General features: G+C 41.7%; 1 protein-coding gene across 5 annotated transcripts in view; it reads left to right on the top strand.

The window, feature by feature from the left end:
* The window catches only part of MRPS9 (mitochondrial ribosomal protein S9), a 44,126-nt gene extending 26,411 nt beyond the window's left edge, over nt 1-17,715 (top strand). For 2 of the 5 annotated variants that reach the window (XM_022599262.3, XM_089922560.1), the window contains exons 6-11: nt 6,616-6,701; nt 7,576-7,651; nt 9,986-10,154; nt 11,090-11,198; nt 15,107-15,276; nt 17,016-17,221. In XM_022599262.3, the coding sequence (XP_022454970.1) occupies nt 6,616-6,701; nt 7,576-7,651; nt 9,986-10,154; nt 11,090-11,198; nt 15,107-15,276; nt 17,016-17,107 (702 nt within the window). In that variant the 3' untranslated portion in view covers nt 17,108-17,221. Of the gene's footprint in view, nt 1-6,615; nt 6,702-7,575; nt 7,652-9,985; nt 10,155-11,089; nt 11,199-14,175; nt 15,277-17,015 lie in introns of those variants that run through there. The other 3 variants (XM_089922559.1, XM_089922561.1, XM_089922562.1) reach the window with 3 other exon arrangements.
* Nucleotides 17,716-19,184: the final 1,469 nt, after the last annotated feature.

The following is a 19,184-nucleotide window of genomic DNA, read 5'->3' as shown; positions in this document are numbered from 1 at the left end:
GCCATCCCACCGTAGCAAGGGAGCCAGCCCCGCAAAGACTGTGGCAGGTGGGCGGGAAGTGAATCATTATTGCTACCATTTCGTTTTGTTGATGCAGTTTCTTCCCATGTGACAGGGTGAAAGACACTAAGGCAAACTCTGTTCTCCATGCCCTGGACCGGCTGTGATTGTGTGAGCTGTGGCCGTCACGGCCATGTTTTTTGTCAGAAAAGCACAGCTCTGAGCATGTTTGCAGTTCTGCCCGGAGGTCTTTGTGATGTCCCTTAACCTTTTTTATCTTTGGTAATAACATCAAAGCTGCTTTTTAGTATTTGGTCACTGCTTGCATGTTAACACTGTATATTACATTATAGCAGCGAATAAAAGATGGGCCTGATGCAGCTTCCAGTTAAGGGTAATGTGTAATGCTTAAGTGAACGCTGTTTCCAGTTAACCCGTAGTTAGTCCATCCAGTTGTTTTTGTGGAGAAGTAGGAGGATTTTGAGGGAAGAGGCGGTTGAGAAGAAAGAAGCGGCTCATTGTTCCCGCCCAGAAGTGAAGCTGTTGGGAAAGCACAAGGTGAAGGGAAACTTGCCGATCCATGGGGGCTGGGGTCGCAGACTTTGTGAGTGTGTTACATTCTAAGGGCTCATCATCAGGTTGGCTGGAATTCCCACCTTCCTGTGGCCACAACCATACACCTGTCTTCAGGTTCCTGGGAAGGTCCATAAAAACCACTTATTTTACAAAATAGCGAATAGGGTGTACATACGTAATGAATGAAGTATGAAACAGCACTAATAAGTAAATTCTTAAACAGTGAAAGGTAGTTTAAGAAGAAATAAGGGTCGTACAGAGTTTCTCAAAGGATCGTTGAGGACTGAGGGGGCTCCAGGCTGGATGGCCCTGCTCATCCATCTTTTTTACCCCAAATGGATGACTTTCCATCTCCTTAATAGCCACATAAGCAGTGGAACTTGTGTACTTCTCAGACGTGATTTAGAGTTTCAGCGTAGCGTTTTGGGAGCAGAAAGAAGAAAGAGAGAGTAAAAGGAGTTTCCAGAAACAACTGAACCGAGATGTAAAGGAGAGGGAAGACTTTCTAGAGGATGTGTGCGTCTGAAGTGGAGCAGGTGCTGCACCAGAGAAAGCTGAGCTGCATGTCCGGGGGTGGGGGAAGAAGCCTGCCTGCGCAGCTAAGGATAGGGCGATGGCTGTGCCCTTGGGTCCCAGCTGCCCCAGGCACCCCTGCCCGCCGCAGCTGGAGCTGCCCAGGCGACCGGGCGGGGCGGGCAGGCAAAGGGGCTGCATTCATGAACGGGGCGGTCACAACCTGGGCAGTTGTGCAGGTCCTTTAATCCTAAGACAAATGTTAATTCCCGTTCACTCCTATCAACACCTAGGTTTCTGAATATCTTGAAACTCACTAAAAGTGAGTTGAAAATTATTTTAAACTCGTTGTGGGAGGTGATTATTTGACTCTGAAGTGGGAATCCTTTTGTAAAATATGATTCATTAAGACAGGGCATGGCTGTAATATAGCCTTTCCCAAAGTGCTTTCTGAGGAACCCTGGTTATGAAAGCTTCAAGAAAGGGTCTCTGAAATTAAGCTCGTTTGGGAATGCTGCATATTGTATACAGCACTAGGAAACTAATAAGGAGACACCTAGCGTGATAAAAATTCCCTGACGCCCTTCAGTAGAGAAACACTGCTGCTCAAATATGTTGTATTACGGAACTGTTTCTACCCAAAACATCTTTTAACATCCCGTGAAACCAGAGCTTGGGAAAAGCTGTATAAAACATTGGAAACACGGTGAGTTGTCAGAAACACTAAGCATCTATTGACATCTTACGTCAGCTCACCTACCCCAACGTTTAAGATAAGGTTCTGCATGTCTAAAAACTATACTGGGAATTTAGCATCTTACAGAAACCTCATTTATATTTTAGGACTAGTTTTACCGTAAACATTGGAGTATTTTCAGAGTGTTTCTATAAATTGAAGGAATTATATGGCCTCGGATGAAAGTTTTACCCTAAAAAGTATAAAATTAAGGAATAAGTAGATCATTATGCACTTAAACTATTCTGCTGAATTGGGGGAAAAAGTTTAAAATATTAAAAAGTACGAAGTAATTCTAATCCTAATAATGTGTGTATAAACAGGATTCATTTGCCTGGCTTATTTAGAAATTCTCCAGTTTATTTTAAGGGACTTAAACCTTCTGTGTTCACACAGTAGCCCAGGGAGGGGTCTGAGGCCTCAGTGTATGGAGGTTCCAGAGTCAACAAGCAGAAGTTCCGGAGGCTTAGTATCACAATTCTGTGCAGCCTCCTTGTCACTGGGTGGTGAATATTGAAAACTTTCGAAGCGGTGCTCTTGAAAGATGGAATTAAAGTAGTGACCCTCCTCCCAGTGAGGTATTACCAAATGACTACTTTATGACTATGTGAAGTGCTTCTTTCTAGAAAGCTGCAGACCAGTGCTGCCATGTGTCTGTGTGCTGTTTTAAGTTCTTTCTTGACAGCAGGAGTTAATTCAGTAACTAATTCAGCAACAAACTGCTGTTCTAGAAGTATCTTTAATATACATTTTCTCATATTGATATATGAATAATTACCATTGTGTATCTTGTATGTTCCAAGTGTAACAATTGGGAAAATTAATTTTTAAAAACTGATTCAACTTACTGCCTCTGTTGATTTTAATCAGATTACTTCTTTTATAATGGTAAAATTGTTTTTATAATATATGGTGGAGCTTTCAGTAGTAAAAATATATGGTATCTGAGTCACAAGCACTTCTATGTAATTACTCCCAGGTGCGTACTTTCCCAGAGTACTTGTCTAACATGACCTATCTGTGAGATTATTTCCTTTTTTTATGTCGGGTAGCATTACACGAAGTATACGCTGTATAGCATAATGTATTTACAAAGTGATAGCTAGGATCTACCATAGAGGTATGTCACTTGGAGCTTCAGATAAATTGCATGATAAAAACCATGATAAATGAATTATATGTATATTTACTCCAGTTGGTTTTGTGTATGCCAGTAGCCAAAAAATTGAGAAGATTGTTATTTAGGAAATTTATTTTCTGTGATTTTTTTTTTTCCAACAAACACATACTTTAAGTCGCTTACTTTTCTGTATTGAACTAGTATCTAAGATGATAATTACTGTTAGTTATTATATATTTTGTATATCAAAATACAGTTGACTTTTTCTATACCACCCTCCTAAGAAATGTTGTTCGTTTACCCTTCCTAAAATTGGAATTTCAACATGGTTAATACAACCAAAACAGAATTTGGTAGACTAAAAATGACGTTGCTCATGCTCTTGGAAGAGTTTAGTTAAAGCATTTCTTTTCTGTACCCTGAGCATCTGGTATTTCCAAATTAGGCACCTTCCATATTCGATTCATACATTATGGAAATATGATGACATGAGGGGTGGATAGGCTTGCTTTGATTTTATGAAATATTAATCATAGCTGTGATTAATGATTCAGCATTTCACATCTGGGTTATTCCTGTCATATTTGAAAATTATACTGTTAAATACAGTATATAAACTTAGTGTAGGTGGGGTCATGCCAATTCTCTAGGGTCCCTTAAAAATTAAGTGGAAATTTAACAATATACCAGAAGCTAGCACTGATATTCTGTGATGTTGACAGTTCCTGGCATATTTTGTACCCTCAAGGATTTTTTGATGTAAATTAGTGCACCTCTCTTCAGGGAGTTGAAGCTATAGAATGTACTTTCCGGAGGACTGTTGTCTCTGACTAATAACCAAGATAGAACCTTTAGAATCTCAGGAGTGGTTTTATTATCTAGAAAAGAAAGAAAAATAGAAATGATGCGCCGGTAAAACTTTTTCGACTGTTTGACTCCTGAATGCCATACCTCACCGCTGTATCATTTCTTGACCACTACTGTAGGCCAGGTAGTATGCTAAGTACTTTACATATATTTTCCTATTTAAAGAAGTGTATGAGGGGGCTTAAAGAGCATGATATAACTTGATGAATTACAGCCATCAAAGCATGTGCCATAAATGAATAGAACTTACCATGTTCTAAATTTGACGTGTACTCTTCGTGGGTGGTTTTCTCATATTCCACATTTTTTCTGGTGATTTTACTTACACTATTTATACATTATTATGGAGCTAAATATAACACTGGAAGGTAGTGGCAGAGTGCAAGAAAGTTTTAAGAAAAATATGGACTTAAAAATTGCTCAGAATCACTGGAAAATGATGACACATTTAGCACCCCAAATTTTGACTTGAAACTTGACCTGTGAAGCAGATCGGTTATTTTTGTTTTAGTTGCCTTGGTTATTCCAGAAAATTAAATAGACCCTTATAACCAGGTAGTGCCTTACTACCGTTGTTGGTATTCTCTTGAATTCATATTTTTAAGGTAGATTTGAAAGATACATCTCTGACTCAGGACTCTCAGAATCTCAGGGCTCTGGAGCAGCCCAGCGTGGAGACGTGGAGACTGATGCCATCCTGCTCCCACAGACCCCGAGCTGGAGCAGGCTTCCGGGGGCGGGGGCAGGGCGCACGGTGCAGGTGCACAGCGAGATGCTGCTTGCACACGTCTGTCCCCTTCGTACAAGGCGGGGAGGATTCATTTTGTGGGGTTTTTTATTTTCCCTATATTTTACCTGTTCAGAGCACTTCAGAATTGCTTTCTAGAAATAGGTACATAGAAATTTTTCTGATACACTATTCAGTTGGGCTTACAACTCACTATCTTAGCCTTTAAATATGAATTTCAGGTACCCGAACTACAGTCAAATGCGGCTTACCAATTCTCGGGAGACAAACTGTATGGTTTTAAGCTGCATAGCAGGGACATGTTCTGTATGTGGATGGCTTCTAGTCTTGCTTTCTTTAGAGTGGACAGTTGGTTTTGAATTGTCAGGTACATTTTTCTGCTGCTACAGGTGATGGATTTATACTTTGAGTATAGTTGTAGAGATAGTTAATCTGTACCCTAAAATTGAATTAACCTCATTTGTCCCCAGAGTTCCAGTGTTTAGATCCAAACTTCAGGGTGCGTTACTTGGGGGCATCATTCAAACAGATCACTGGGCCCCCCTCCCAAGAGGTTCCTCTTGTGAAAGTCTGGGTTGGGGCCTGAGAATTTACATTTCTAACCTAGCGCTTGGCCTAGATGCTGCTGCTGTCTGCTTCTGCTTAGCTTTAGAATCGCTCAGCTATTGATAGTGATAGTTTCACTCTGTCAGAGCTGCTCGGCCCAGTGTTACTGTTTCTAAGTGCTGCTGCTTTTCTTATTCTTTTCTAAGGTATCAATCCTACTACCCTTACTGAAAACAAACAAAACAAAACAAAACACACTCTTACGAGTCTCCCTACTACAGGAAATGAACTTACCCTTTTCTCACCAAGAAGTCCTGGCCCATGGAGCATAATCTCGGCTTTTCTCATCTATGTTTATGAAACTCAGAGGCTCGGTCTTTACATCCTTTTTCCTCCCTCCCTCCCTCCCTCCCTACATTCTTTTTCCCCTTGAGAGAAATGGATTCCTGAAAAGAGGTTGCAGAATGAAGATAATAAAATGCAAGCATTGGTAAATACTAAGGGAGTAACAGAGGGGCACGTGTATTCTTAGAGCAGACTCTGTCAGCAACATTTTGATATAATATGACGCTCTAATCAGCACCCACAAGAGGTTGTCCCCAAAACTGGAAATTACGAAGACTGTTTTAAATATGGATAGACATCTCTATGAGCAGCAAGTTGTGTCTTCTGAGATTAGCTGATGGTATTGGACGGTGTCATGATTAAGCAAGAAAAAATGTTTATATCATCTCTAGCTCATCCTTTGAAAACATCTGTTCCTTAGGTATTAGTATGGTAGGTTATGTGTACATGATAAACGAATACACATAGATTGGATTTGAGTCCTCAAGTTTGGGAGAGAGTTGCATTATTCTGCTTATTGTAAACTCATTTCCTGGAAATCGTATTTCATTGATAACCTTTATTGCCAGATTAGTGCTTACAAAATGGTAAATTTTCTCCTACTTGCATTATGATTTAACAGGTGACATACATTCACAGACTTTGTTAGAAAGTAAACTAATAGAAATCAAATAATGAAAAATAAATATTAATAGAAAACTTTTTAAGATACAAACTACATGGTAAAGAGAAATCTTATATAAATTTTAAAATTTTTTACTGGTAACTCTCTAAGTTTAAATGCATATTGCTGTATGAATTATGATTTTTTTTAAGGAAAAGTTTTGGTTCTCTATGGAACTCTTAAGGAAAATAAATAGCTTGTATCTTTATTTCGTTTTTACGAACCTCACTGAGTTGTAAACCTTCTATAGAGTTTTTTAAAAATCATTTGAAGTTAAGTGTGTTACTATGTATGATACTAAATTCTCATTGAAATTACTCCACCATTCTTTAGTTTGAATGAGAAATAGCATTGTTAAAGAACATTTTCAGTAATCCTTGCTGTGCAGCTGTGACTTGAGGAGGGCGCTTCTGAGATGAGGTGCTCATGGGAGACATAAAGGGAGGTAAATGGTTTGCCGTCTCTCTTGGTTTAGTGTATGTGTGTGTTATTTGCCACAGGAAGCATATGGAAAGCTACTAGATGTAGAAAACCGTCAAGACCAGCTGCGAGCCAAAGGTCTGTTTTCAGAAAAAACTAAAGCCAGGTAAGTTCTTTTTTGCATTAAAATATATGAGAAAATTAACTAAAAACATACCACTTATCATTGGTGTATTTTAGGCATACCTAAAGCCTAAAAATTTGTTCATTATTTCAGCATTAATCATTAAAATTCCAAATAATAGGTGATTTTTTTTTTTGTTTGGGAGGATGTAAGTATTAAGGTTATTATTTTTATATTACTTCATTCTAGATTTGTATGTTAAGTGGCACTTACTGTACTTCAATATTATTTCTTTAGAATTTTTGTGTATGTAACTGTGCATTTATATGCCCGTAGATATACATATATGTGTGTGTGTGTGTGTGTTTTGTATTTGAAGGTTTGTGCTTCCATTTAGCAAACAGTGATAGATTAGATCCATCGACCTGACCAACCAGTTTTAAACTTGGGGCTGGTTATTCACATATTTCTTCCTATGCAAAAGACACAAGTTTTTGAATATACCTAGTTTTAGTTGTAAATACTACCCGTAACCTTTTATTTGGATTTCATTACTACTTTAGTCCATTGACAGATTAACTCTGTGTCTGTAACATACCCTTTAAAGTAAATTATGAAAAGCAAGCACAGTTTTAATTTTTGAGAAATCTAGTGACTTGAATATCATCACATGGGTTCCCCAATGCCATGTCTAACTCTGCGAACGGAACATTTGCTAGACTGGGTATCTTTTCTAAAGTAGATTGAGGAAATGAAATAATGTGTCTCAAAAATCATTTACTTGGATGAAATTTTACAGCTATATAATACAAAAATGTGTTTCGCAATCAAGAATCACTACTACTTGTGGGATCTTTTGTGATATAACTCATTGTATGGTTAATTTAAAAGAGAATATAATGTGATATTTTAACAGAGACCCGATTGGCAGCAGATGGCTGATTAAGGAGGAACTGGAAGAAATGCTAGTGGAAAAACTGTCAGATCAAGATGTGAGTAATTAATCTTTTTAATTTAAGGGGACCTGTGCCGTAAGATTGTAGACATTTGCTGTATTTAGGATCCTAATAGTAATGTTCCTCAGAGGCAGTTGTTCATAAGACGGTTTTCCTTTTAAAACATATGGAGCTGATTTCTGCCCTGGGAGGGTCAGGAAGGTGCCTGGTCCCCAGACCCTCCTCCACAAGTGCGCTTGCATCCTCTGCCCCTTGTTCAGGGGCGCATGGCAGGTGTCATTTTTCACCCCCTTCAGTAAAGTGGGTGCTAATTTTACAGGCTAATGATAAGTGTAAGGGGCTGTTACAGGTTAAGTAGGAGAGAAATGAAGCGCATGGTTACCTTCCTGACTTACCAAATGCAGTATCCACACGGCCAGTATGTTTCATCGTGGAATCGGCAAAACTGCCTGTATCAGAATCACCTGGAATGCTGGTTACAAAATGCAGTTCCCAAGGTTCAGACCTCACGCAGAATTTCCATGGGTGTCACCCAGGAATCCACAGTTTCAGCAGGCTCCCCCAGTGAACGTTAAAGCCTAGGAATGTGGTGACCCCTGCTTTAGGTCTTAGTCTGATTCTTTTTTTGCTCAATGTTCTACTATATGCCAGTATTATCACAGGAAATTTGATGTTTTAAATGTGTTGATGTTCTAAATTTAGATTATTTCTGGAAGATTGGAGTATAGAAAAATTTCACAAATTGTTCCAAGAAAGGTTTTTTCCTTCCGTGGCAGTGGGTAACATTGTTAGTACCTTGCTGCCGTGTAGATTTCAAGTCATATGCTTAAATTGCTCTTTTCTTCATTTAACATATTGAAGAAATTCATGTTTTGGAAAAGTTGCAATTTGCTTAACTAAGGTGTCGGGCATTTGGTGAGTTAAAGATCTGAAATTAATTTCTCATATCCTAACTGCCAAGTCAGTATCACTGCACGTGGATCCAACTGAAAAACCTCTCTTTGCTCCTTCATTGAATGAACCATTTCAGTGTTCCCTGTTTTCTGGCTGCTTTTATTTTTATAATACAGGTTGGTTTGTTTTCATTTTGAAAACATCCCAAGGACTTTGTTATAGGTGTGCAGCTATGAACACAAAACAACCAAATATATAGGTATCTTTGTACCTTGGGCAGCTGGCTGTTGGAAGAAATCCTGAAGCTGATGGCTGGTGTCAAGATGAGGAAGGCAGGGGTAGTCAGTGATGTCTTGAGCCATGATCCCAGTTCACAGGCAAGGCTGGGTCATACCTGTAGTTGCCTCCTTGTGTGTTCAAGGGTATTACAGCCGGTGCAGAGGAACTGAGAACAGCTGAGGAAGGACAGGCCTGTGAATGAAGGTGATGGAGCTTTACCAGGCTGGGTACCACAGGTGGCTAGCAGTTCACTCTTCCTCAGACAGTTGCCTTCTCCAGTATTGTAACATCACAGGAAGCAATAATTGAAGCGGCCCTTTTAATCTTACTTGTGAGATTTTTTATACATTTCAAATTATTAATGGCAGATTTTCACTGTAAAGGCAGTGGTAACAAAGATGAGTATGATTTTTAGGGTTGGCAAAACATAAATAAGGTTATCAAAAACTGGGTTTCACACTCCATGCTAAGGATCTCAAGTATCAGTTGTTTCCTTCTGCATAAACACTTTAGAGTGATTACTCTGGCTTCTAATTTTAAGGGGTTAATACCAAGTTGTTTACTTTCTAATCACATGTTCAAGAACTATTAAAAAAAATGCACTGAGTAGCAAGGGTAATTTATTTCAAGAGGTTGCCCTTTAAGTCAAGTATCTCTTGAATTTTTAAATAGCTTGATTGTTCGGTTTTAAAGGAAATCATAAACATTAAAGTAACACAGCTTGAACAGCTAAAGATACATTTGCCAAATGTATTATGAAATGTAGTTTAAGAGGTACGTTTTCTCAAAATCAGACTCTTCCCATTTTACTGTACGAAACTTGCTAGAAATTATTTATGAAGCGCCTCTTGATACAGTTCTAATAAAAGAGTAGAAATTATACTTAAAGATCATCTAAGTATTTTTTTGAAAGTGAATTTAAATTTCACCTTCATGTAATCCTGATACAGAGAAATGGATTTTTCTTTGAATGATAAATCTCTTTGTTTCTCGAAAGAAAAGATTGAGCACTAAAGGTACACAGGGGAAGTGCTGCATCTGCACGCTGTTTTAAAAGCAGCATGAAGTTGCGGAAGTGTCATTCTGTCAAAATTCATCAGGAAAAGCAACATTGGAAAGATCAAGTATATAAAAATAGAAAAAATTTAGCAAATGCAATTACACTTGCATCTCCTAATGAATTTTTATTGTCTGCAGTACGCACAGTTCATTCGGCTGCTGGAAAGGTTATCGGCGTTGCCGTGTGACGCGGCTGAAGAAGAATTTGTGGGCAGGTTCCGCAGGAGTGTAACCATTCAATCGAAAAAACAGCTGATTGAGCCTTTGCAGTATGATGAGAAGGGTATGGCCTTCAGCACAGGCCAAGGTAACGCACCCGTGGAAAGAGAACACCGCCCCCCCCCGCCGAGGATTGGGAAATAGCCGAATGTTTAGTTTATTTGTTCTTGCCCTTTGGTGTTCATTTTGTTTGTTTATTTTTGCTGCTGCTATGCTGGATTTCCGAATATTAAGGTTCTGTTGACGTTTTTAAAAACTGAACTTTATAATGTTGTAAGAAAAAAATGTGGGCACATACCTACACAGTCATATTAACACTTTGTATTTTCATATTTTCAACTGGTAGAAACAACAAAATATAGGTTTCTTATAAAGGTTTAGGTTTCTAAATAAAGGTTTCTTATATTAAATGAAAATTTTCGGTGAATCTGCACGTCAGATGCTAAAACTACAGAACATTAAAACTTTAGGTCCTCGACTCACATCTTCCTTGTAGGTGTACAGAGACATTTGACATGATGTAACTTTAAAGAATTGAGTTATTAAATGATATATCTGCAACTTTAAAAAATTTTACATCATTTCATTTTCAGTTAATATTTTCAAAGAAGTGTGGCCTTTCCTAAGGATTCCTTTTATTTCTACCAATTATACTTTATTATACTGTTCATATATTTTAAAAATTATACGATTAAGATATACTCTTATTAATTTAAAAAGAACACTATGTAAATTGATTTTTTAAATAATATAAATAAATATGAATTACTTTGTTGAAACTAAAATCATTGTAGTGTTTCTAAAATGGGATTAAGGAACAAAATCACCCCATAGTAAGCTTTATTACGTCAATTATGGTGTAGTTTGCCTGTTCTATTTTTGTTTGACTTGTAATAATTATAGAACTTTCCTATATAGAGTGTTACATATTGTTATTCTGGGGGAAAAATTTAATGTAGTTTTGCCTCTGTCAAAGCATTGGGCCTCAAGATGTTCACTAATAGATGTCTCATATTTTTAAAGGTAACAGAAAGACTGCAAAGGCAAAAGTGGCTGTTTATGACCATGGAAGTGGGAGGATAGAAGTAAATGGGGTCGACTACCTGCTCTACTTTCCGGTGACTCAGGACAGGTGAGGTCTTTGTTTTGGTTTTGTTTTTAAAGAAAATGTACTTTATAGTATGTCACGATCAACCAAGGCTTATGATTTTCTGATTATATTTGTCTGCATGATGATTTCTTTTAACTAGTAGAATATATCAAACTAGCTAGAGGGATGCTGTCACTATGTTTTATGTTGTTTTCAAGATCTTTAAAAAGCATCTCTAGAATTCCTCATTAATTGAGTCTTCCTCCCCTTTTCATCAGATCATACCGGAAGTTGAGTGTCTCGGGGTCTTGTGTTCTGAAATGCAGACTATGCCACCTCTGCTTCCTGGGTTTGGGGATGGGCAGCCGCAAAACAACGAAGACCAACCTTGTTTGGCACTTACCGTCGTAAATATTAGAAAAAGTTCGCTTTATCACTTTGGATTTTTTTCTATTCACAGAAAGTTTTATATATATATATTTTGAGCAAGCAAAGAAACCTGACATTTATATATTAAAATAAGAGCTCATCAGGCTTTGCTTAGTTCCCATGGCTACATATGGCAATTTTATTCTTTGAAATATGTATCCCATGGAGAAACAGACATTAATTATAAATAGGTGTTACAACCCAACTCCACTAAATATGCCCATCTGAGATATGTTCCTTAGTCACTGTATAAGGCCTCTTCTTGAGATGGTTATGATTTTCCCAGTCGTTACTGTCATTATCCACAAGTCACAGCAGTTCTGCATGGTTAGTTCCTCTCTTCCTAATCTCCTGGTTCCTGTAGTGGTGTTTAGGGTCAGAAGAGTTATGGCTCTTATGATCCCAATGCTTATGTCAGGAAAGAGGACCATGCCATTATAGTGTAAGCTTCTGGATGGAATAATTACTTCAGGAAATGTATGTTTATTTTATTTGTGTGTGTGTGTCTAACTCTGTTTAGTAGGAATTAAACTAATTCTGCCATCACCCTCTCAGGGAAGGCGATGGAGGAAGCTATTATTTGTCGTACCAAAAGCCAGAGAGACCCGTAACTTCAGCATTACGACTGCTGTAAGGAATGGCATTTGATCAATAACTGTCTGTTAATTTGTTTTCAGATATAACTCCTGATGATTTAATAGCAAGTCTCGATTTTGACTTTATCTCACAATTAAGTTGCCCCCTTAGAACTTACTCTTCAGTCTGATTCAGCAGGCATTTGCTAAGGGTTGTCTGTGTGCCCAGTCTTGTTCTTGGCATTGCGAAGATACAAGAGCCATGTGAGGTACGGTTTCTGTTGTCAAGAAACTCCCTATCTGATTGGGAAGCCTGAGGCTAGTCTTGGTGGGATAGGCACCCAAACCGCCTCACTGTCTTTCAGTAGTTGTCGGGATTTACGGCAGCCATGCTACTCGGGGACTGGCCTTTCCTCCTGCACGAGTGGCTCACGAGCTTACAGATGAGCAGGGAGGTGACCACTGACCAGTAGTAGGGAGACGGCCGAGCCAGGAATGGGTGATCTTGATTCTAGGTCTGTTTTCCAGCTGTGTGAACTCAGCCAAGATGTTTAAAGGTCACCTCCCTAAATGGTAGGAGGGAGTTGGACTTGATGATCTCTGAGGTGCTTGCCTGAAGGTCAGTTTGAACTGCTTGCTTTTCTTTCCAGGGTCCTTTCTTTAGGCTGTTTTTACACAGACATAGCAAACAGGCCATTGGGAGTGTCAACTGTGTTCCTTCCCCGAGCTGTCAGAAATTTTGTGTTTATTCATTCACTTAGCAGACATTTACCACGCTGCGCCTGGTGCTGTGTGGGGTACACAGAGCAGTGCTTTTTGATTTGGAAAGGCCTTTGCTCTGTCACTCAGCCAGGGAAGCAACTCTTAATTGATCACCTGTGCAAAGGGAGTACATTCCTCACATGGCACTAACCGTGCAGTAGAGGAGACAAGCTAGCATCTTAAGCAGTCACAGAGAGATAAGAGCACATGACTCTATACATGTACCAGGCTAGGGGCTGCGCAGCTGGTGCCGTCGGAGTGGCATTCAGAGAAGATTGAAAGGAGGAAATGTTTTTTTTCAAAATAACTTTGATTATATAACAAAGAGCAAAATAAAATTGATTATTTTAGCTCAGGATTTCATCTGAGATCACTGAGAGGAGAGATTTGTGAAGTATTTTCATGCCGTGTAACTGTTTTTGCATGTACTAGTGTGAGTCCAGATTAATTAAAACCAATAGGTGTGTGATGGTTTTCAACTGTACCCTTTGGGTGTTGCTGTCTCTCTTTATGGACCTAGTGTCGTGCTCAGTGTGCACCAGCTTCCTGACTGTGCAGACTTCTTCCTCAGGTCCTTTCTCGCCTTGACCACCCTGACTCAAGTGCTCTCATAGAGCCTGAATTTTTTCCCCAAATTTTAGTCTCAGTTTTTTAATCTATATAAGCATTTGTTAGGGAATCTTAAAGTTTTAGGAATTGAAACAGATAAATGTTTAAGCTCCCAAACGAGTAGGTGAGCAGGGCTTCTCTTAGTAACATCATCACTCATGTCATTCACCTGCACAGTCGTGTCCGGCAGCGCGGGCCTGTGATGTGCCAAAGCCAGTTCCTTAGGTTCCATACTGACCTCGGTGTCCTTGCTGGAAATGGCGGGGTTAGATTATCAGCCTCTAAATTTTCTTTAGCTCTTATAACATAGCTATTATTTATAATATCGTTGACCCTTGAACAATGTGGAGGTTGGGATTTTCCCAGCACAGTGGAAAATCTGAGTACAACCTTACCGATGGCTCTTTGTATCGAGTTTCCTCATCGAGGGATCCGACCACTGTGGATGGTGTAGGTCTGTAGTATTTACTGTTGAAAAAAATCCACGTGTCAGCAGGCCTGCACAGTTCAAACCCATGTTGTTCAAAGGTCAACTGTAGTACTACTTTTGTAGCATCCCTGTTTTTTATTTGGTTACTTTGGAACATTTGTTCAAAGAAAACAATATTAGATTTAGGTCGTTTCATACCTGTTTTCTATTGTAGGACTTGTTTCATTCCTGTTGGAACAGCATCCCTGTTGAAGCAGTATTGTTACAAATTCCAGTTAACTCTGCCCTTCCGAGCTCTTGTTGTGTCCATCCACACCAGCCTGGGCTTGCTCCGCTAGTGTGCAGTCCAAGGGGTGGCATCCAGCTCTCAGCCTCACTGTGTGACGCTAACCTTTACTTGGGGGGTCCAGAAAGCTGCAGTGTCAGACCAAACAAGCAAACGCGATATTCAATATTCATCAGCGTCTCTAAGTAAAATTCTTAAGCGCTATCAAGGCAGAAGCGACCCCTTGTTTGTGAGTGAGAAGGCGGCCCAGGGCAGTCTGCCTGCTCCAGCCTCTGGCTCTGGCCCTGCCTGGACCGCATGGGTGCTCAGTGGCTGTGGAGGGAAGCGGGCCTGACTGGTCTGTGGGGTGTCACCTGGCAGGACCCTGCAGCCGAGGGAACTGCAGGCAGAGTGCGTGTCTCAGTGGGAAAATGTCGGGTGTGGTTTCAGTGACTTTAAAACTCACGGCGTCAGGACGAGCACAAGCCTCCTACAGATGCAGCATCGTTCACTTTGCTTCGTGACCCCAACGGCACTTGATAGCTGCTTGGGAAGACCTGTTAATACTGCATCTGAGCACTGAATCCAGAGAGGTGGATTCAGTGGATTAAAGGAGCTCTCCCAGCTTTGACTTCGTTACGAGGTTATGTTCAAGCCTCACAAAATTCTCGGGAGACAAGCAGGGCCAGCAAACAGCCGGGGTGTGCCATTGTGCCCGAGCAGAAGAGGCCTGACCCTGCTCTCACAGAGCATCTGAGTGGCGGAGACGCTAGCGTTTCTGCGTCTGGTGTGGGTCTAACACACGCCCAGAATGTGAGCAGCCTGTAACGTTGTGTATCTTCGCAGTGAACTTAACTCCACCTCTCGTGCTGTGCCTTAGAGAACAGCTGATGTTCCCTTTCCACTTCCTCGACCGGCTTGGAGAACACGACGTGACCTGCACGGTGTCGGGGGGCGGGCGGGCGGCGCAGGCGGGGGCCATCCGCTTGGCGACGGCGAGAGCCTTGTGCAGCTTTGTCACCGAGGACGAGGTCGAGTGGATGCGCCAAGGTGCGAGTTCAGGTCGGGGGGCGGGGGGACGGGGGACCCTCGAGTCTGCATCCGACTCCGTTTTGTGTCGGGCACGTGAGCGGTGGCTTTTGTTTTATTACAGAAATTTGTAATCGTTATTCGATTTAATGATGGAACCCCTAAGGTGTTTCTCTCCAAAGTTATTGGAGATTCCTTTTCCACTGTGATATTAGTTCGAATTTTATTTCCCTTACTCACTCTGTATGACCCTGTCACCTAGCCGTGAATTCCGGAGTCTCTGCACAGGGGGAGAAGGGTTCTACGATCAATATGTTTGTTAGGGCCCTGCGTCCGCATTTCACAGTCAGTCGGGGCAGCTCTAGCTGAGGAGTGTCTTCCCACCATTTGTGAAGGAGGAAAGCACTGCGGGCACTGCCGACCGGCTGTGTGGCCTCAGCAAGGCCCCCGGCGCCTCTGGGCCCAGGAGCCCCTCTGGGCAAGTGACGTGGGCCCTGCCCCTGCCCTCCCACTGCGCTGCTGGGGTTCTGATCCCACGCTGCAGATAGGGCCACGCATAGCTTAAGCAAGTTAATTTTTTTAAACCTCTAAAAATCCATTTGCTTATAAACAGTTCACCATTTTGTAGGACTCATATCTAGTCATTAAAATCATTTGATAGGACCTCACTTAACAATTCTGCTAGTTTTGAGTTTCTGTGCATATTGAAAAGTAATAAAGCATCATTACTTATCATTTAAACTAGAAATTAGACAGGTCTTGTTTGCATTCCGCACAAAACGTTGTGTTATTCCACACCCCCTAAGTACAAGTAAATGCAAGAGCTATGGGTATATGACAAGTGTAAAATGTGAATTTTGCCTTTGCTGTGTGGCCATTGAAAGTACCTTAATAAAATACAGAAACCTCACATACAGTGAAGAGAAGTGCTAGTGCTGGAAAGGTGAAAAAGTGAGAAACTCCGGTCTGTTTACATGTTTATAAACACAGTTAAAGAGTTTTCTCGTCGCTGGTGTTCTTGTGGTAGTTACCAACATCCCGCGTCTGGGCCGCCACTGGGCACACCCATCGGGGCCGTACACTGAGAGTGACCTGCTTATTGCTCAGAAGTTGTAATTACTCCTGACGGTGCGAGACCGGGAGCTTCCAGTCTAAACTGACTTCACTCTTCTGGAACCAGTGCCTCGTGCTGAGGACACAACTCTAAAACCTTTTTTAGATTCTGAAACAAAGTACCAAGAAATATTATTATCACACAAATTAGAAAAATAAGTTTCTTTTCTCAGATATGTTTGATAAGTCATATATTATGTGTCGGTATATTCACGGGCACTGTTACTGTATGGTGTCTGTATGCTTCCACACACTTCGCCACCCAGGAAGTTTTTCTTTTCTCCCTCTTAAAACTTGCACATCTGTAATAGTAGGTGTGCCGGGCAAGTTCCCTGGCAGTGAGTAGCGACTGGCACAGCAGAGCAGCTTTGTCTTAAGTTGAACAAGTTTAAAAACCAAAAGGGAGTCATATCTCTCATAGGAGAAGGAAAGCAGACTCAAGTAATGTGCCTGGTGTTTGCCTCAGAAGCTGGGGAGATAGCTTAGGAGCGTGAACGCAGACTGCTGTCCTGAGTTGTACATGAGGCTGGGAACTGCTTGTGGGCCTGGGTGCTCTTCCTCTGACGGCAGGAGCTGCCGGTCCAGGCGCTTCTCCTGCCTTCCTGCGCTTTCCATGGTTCATAAAGGCGTCTCTTTTTATGCTGCAGCGGGACTGCTTACTGCCGATCCCCGTGTCAGAGAGCGGAAGAAGCCGGGCCAGGAGGGAGCCCGCAGGAAGTTCACCTGGAAGAAGCGCTGAGTGTCTGGGCGGGAAAGGAGGGGGCGCTGTGCGCCTGGCACGCGGCGGACGCGCAGGAGGCAGGCGCTGGCAGGGTGAAGCAGCACCGTCACACCTTGGAGTTGGGAGCTGATTTGTGCTAAATGCAATGTCGTAAAGGTTACCTTCTCAAAATCATTATTTAAAACTGTTTAGCTTTGTTCTGCTGCTTTACTTTTAAAACTTTTTCAGAAGAGAGCTTTAGAAGCATAACTCAGAATCTTGGCACATTCGACATGAAAGGAGCATTCAGCAAAATCCAATCAAGAGACTGCCTTTTGCGGACGGAAAGGCCCAGCCCCATACATCTGACCCAGCAGAGCCGCACTGCTAACTTAATGACAGGACGGACTTGGACTCACTCGTTTTCCCAGAGAGCAGTTGTTACAGCATATCTTTCAAAACTGAGGGATGAGAGTCCTTGTTGAGAAGAGTGAAGCCCGTGGAGCGTCTTTGTCAGGAGCCCAGCTGAGTCTCTGCGGAGGACAACAGGCCAGTCCCCCCCTCCAAGCCCCCGGCAACCACCATTCCACTCTCTGTTTGAGTGTGACTTTTTTTTTTTTTTTTTTAAAGATTCTACGTATAAGTGATACCACGCCTGAGTTTGCCTTTCTCTTTCTGGCTTATTTCACTTAGCATAGTACCTTCCAAGCTGGGTACAGACTTGCGGTCACAGTATGAATTAGTTCTGAGGATCTGGCTTTAGCGTGTCTGTGAAACCTTGAAGTAGTTCCAGGGTTCTATACATGCGTCACTTTTTCTGGGCTACGTAGTTCCATTGCTCTCACAAGATGCCCAGAGCGGTCCCTCCCTATGATACTGAGAACCACGGGCATGAGGAGGGTTTGGGGGGGGTTTTAAGGACAATAAGTCCGCCCTTTGTGTGCAGCCCTAGATCCAGCAGGTGAAGCAGACACCATGGTGAGATCTTGGGCCTGACCTGGTGGGAGCAGGGGTCAAGGGTATTGGTCATAATCTTTGGTTAGGAGGAGGGTTACATGAGTGTCCACTTTACTGTACCTTTCAAATGTGATACGTGTGATTTTTATTATGAACCATTTTATGATAAAAGTGAATGAAAGACTACCGTGAGTTGGGATGTAGGAGCTCGAGAACAGTCTCCGGGGGCAGCTGACCTCCTCACAGCTGGGTGGTCGCTTGTGAGGAGGGGAGCACAGCAGCCCCTGTCCCAGGGTTAGAGGGTTCAGTAAAATCCACAGGAGCCGCGGAGCCCAGAGCAGGTACCCTATCAGTGTGGGTTGTGATTTTCCTCAAGAAACCCCTCCTTAACCGCTGTCGTTTGCTTAAACCCAGGCGCACAGGATCTCAGTTGGACGAGGGAAGGAGTGGGGTCATGGTGTACGCAGGCAGTTTCCTGGAAAAAGAATGACACTTCACTGCCTTGACTCCTCACGAGAAACAGAAACACGGTGCTGTACGCGGGGTAGCTGAGTGCTGGAGACCGAGTGTCTCCATGTATCTGTTAAGACGTCCAGGCTACACTCGATTCAGCAGCCCCACTGACACAGGTGCTCAGCCCTCACACACCACGGGAGGTGGCAGCCGGCGAGGAGCTCTCATTGTTTATAAGGGAGGGCCAGCACCTTGTGTTTGCACGAGTGTTGATGTCAAGCAAGCGCCTCTACCAGGAAGCCTGTGACCCATTCCTCCAAATTAACAGTCAAGGGGCCATAAAAATCATCATCTCCTCACAGAAATACTGCCGCCTTCTCTGGTGACCAACTTTGTGGGCTACAGAAGATTTTCTTCTTACTGTAAGCCTTTGGTTAGGGCACCGTGAACTCATTACTGAAAATTGAAAGTAATCTTTGAGCACTAAGCTATAAAAACTACTGAGCTTCAACACTGAGCAAAATATTGTCAGAATTTTTTTGTCATTTCTCGGAAAATATAAATTACTATAGAGGCGCAAAATGTGGGGAAAAAAACAATTCAAGTCATATCAGTGTATTCCTTCCTTCAGCACAGGCCATTAACTTTTTAAACTAAATAATAACATGTATAATATATATTTCAAAAAAGGAACCATAAGGTAGAA

The sequence above is a fragment of the Delphinapterus leucas genome, chromosome 13, assembly GCF_059928025.1.
Source record: "Delphinapterus leucas isolate spDelLeu-1000000601 "Yukka" chromosome 13, BTC_Dleu_Yukka2, whole genome shotgun sequence".
NCBI lineage: Eukaryota > Metazoa > Chordata > Mammalia > Artiodactyla > Monodontidae > Delphinapterus > Delphinapterus leucas.
The sequence above is the reverse complement of the archived record's forward strand: the minus strand, read 5'-3'. Positions and strand labels throughout refer to the sequence as shown.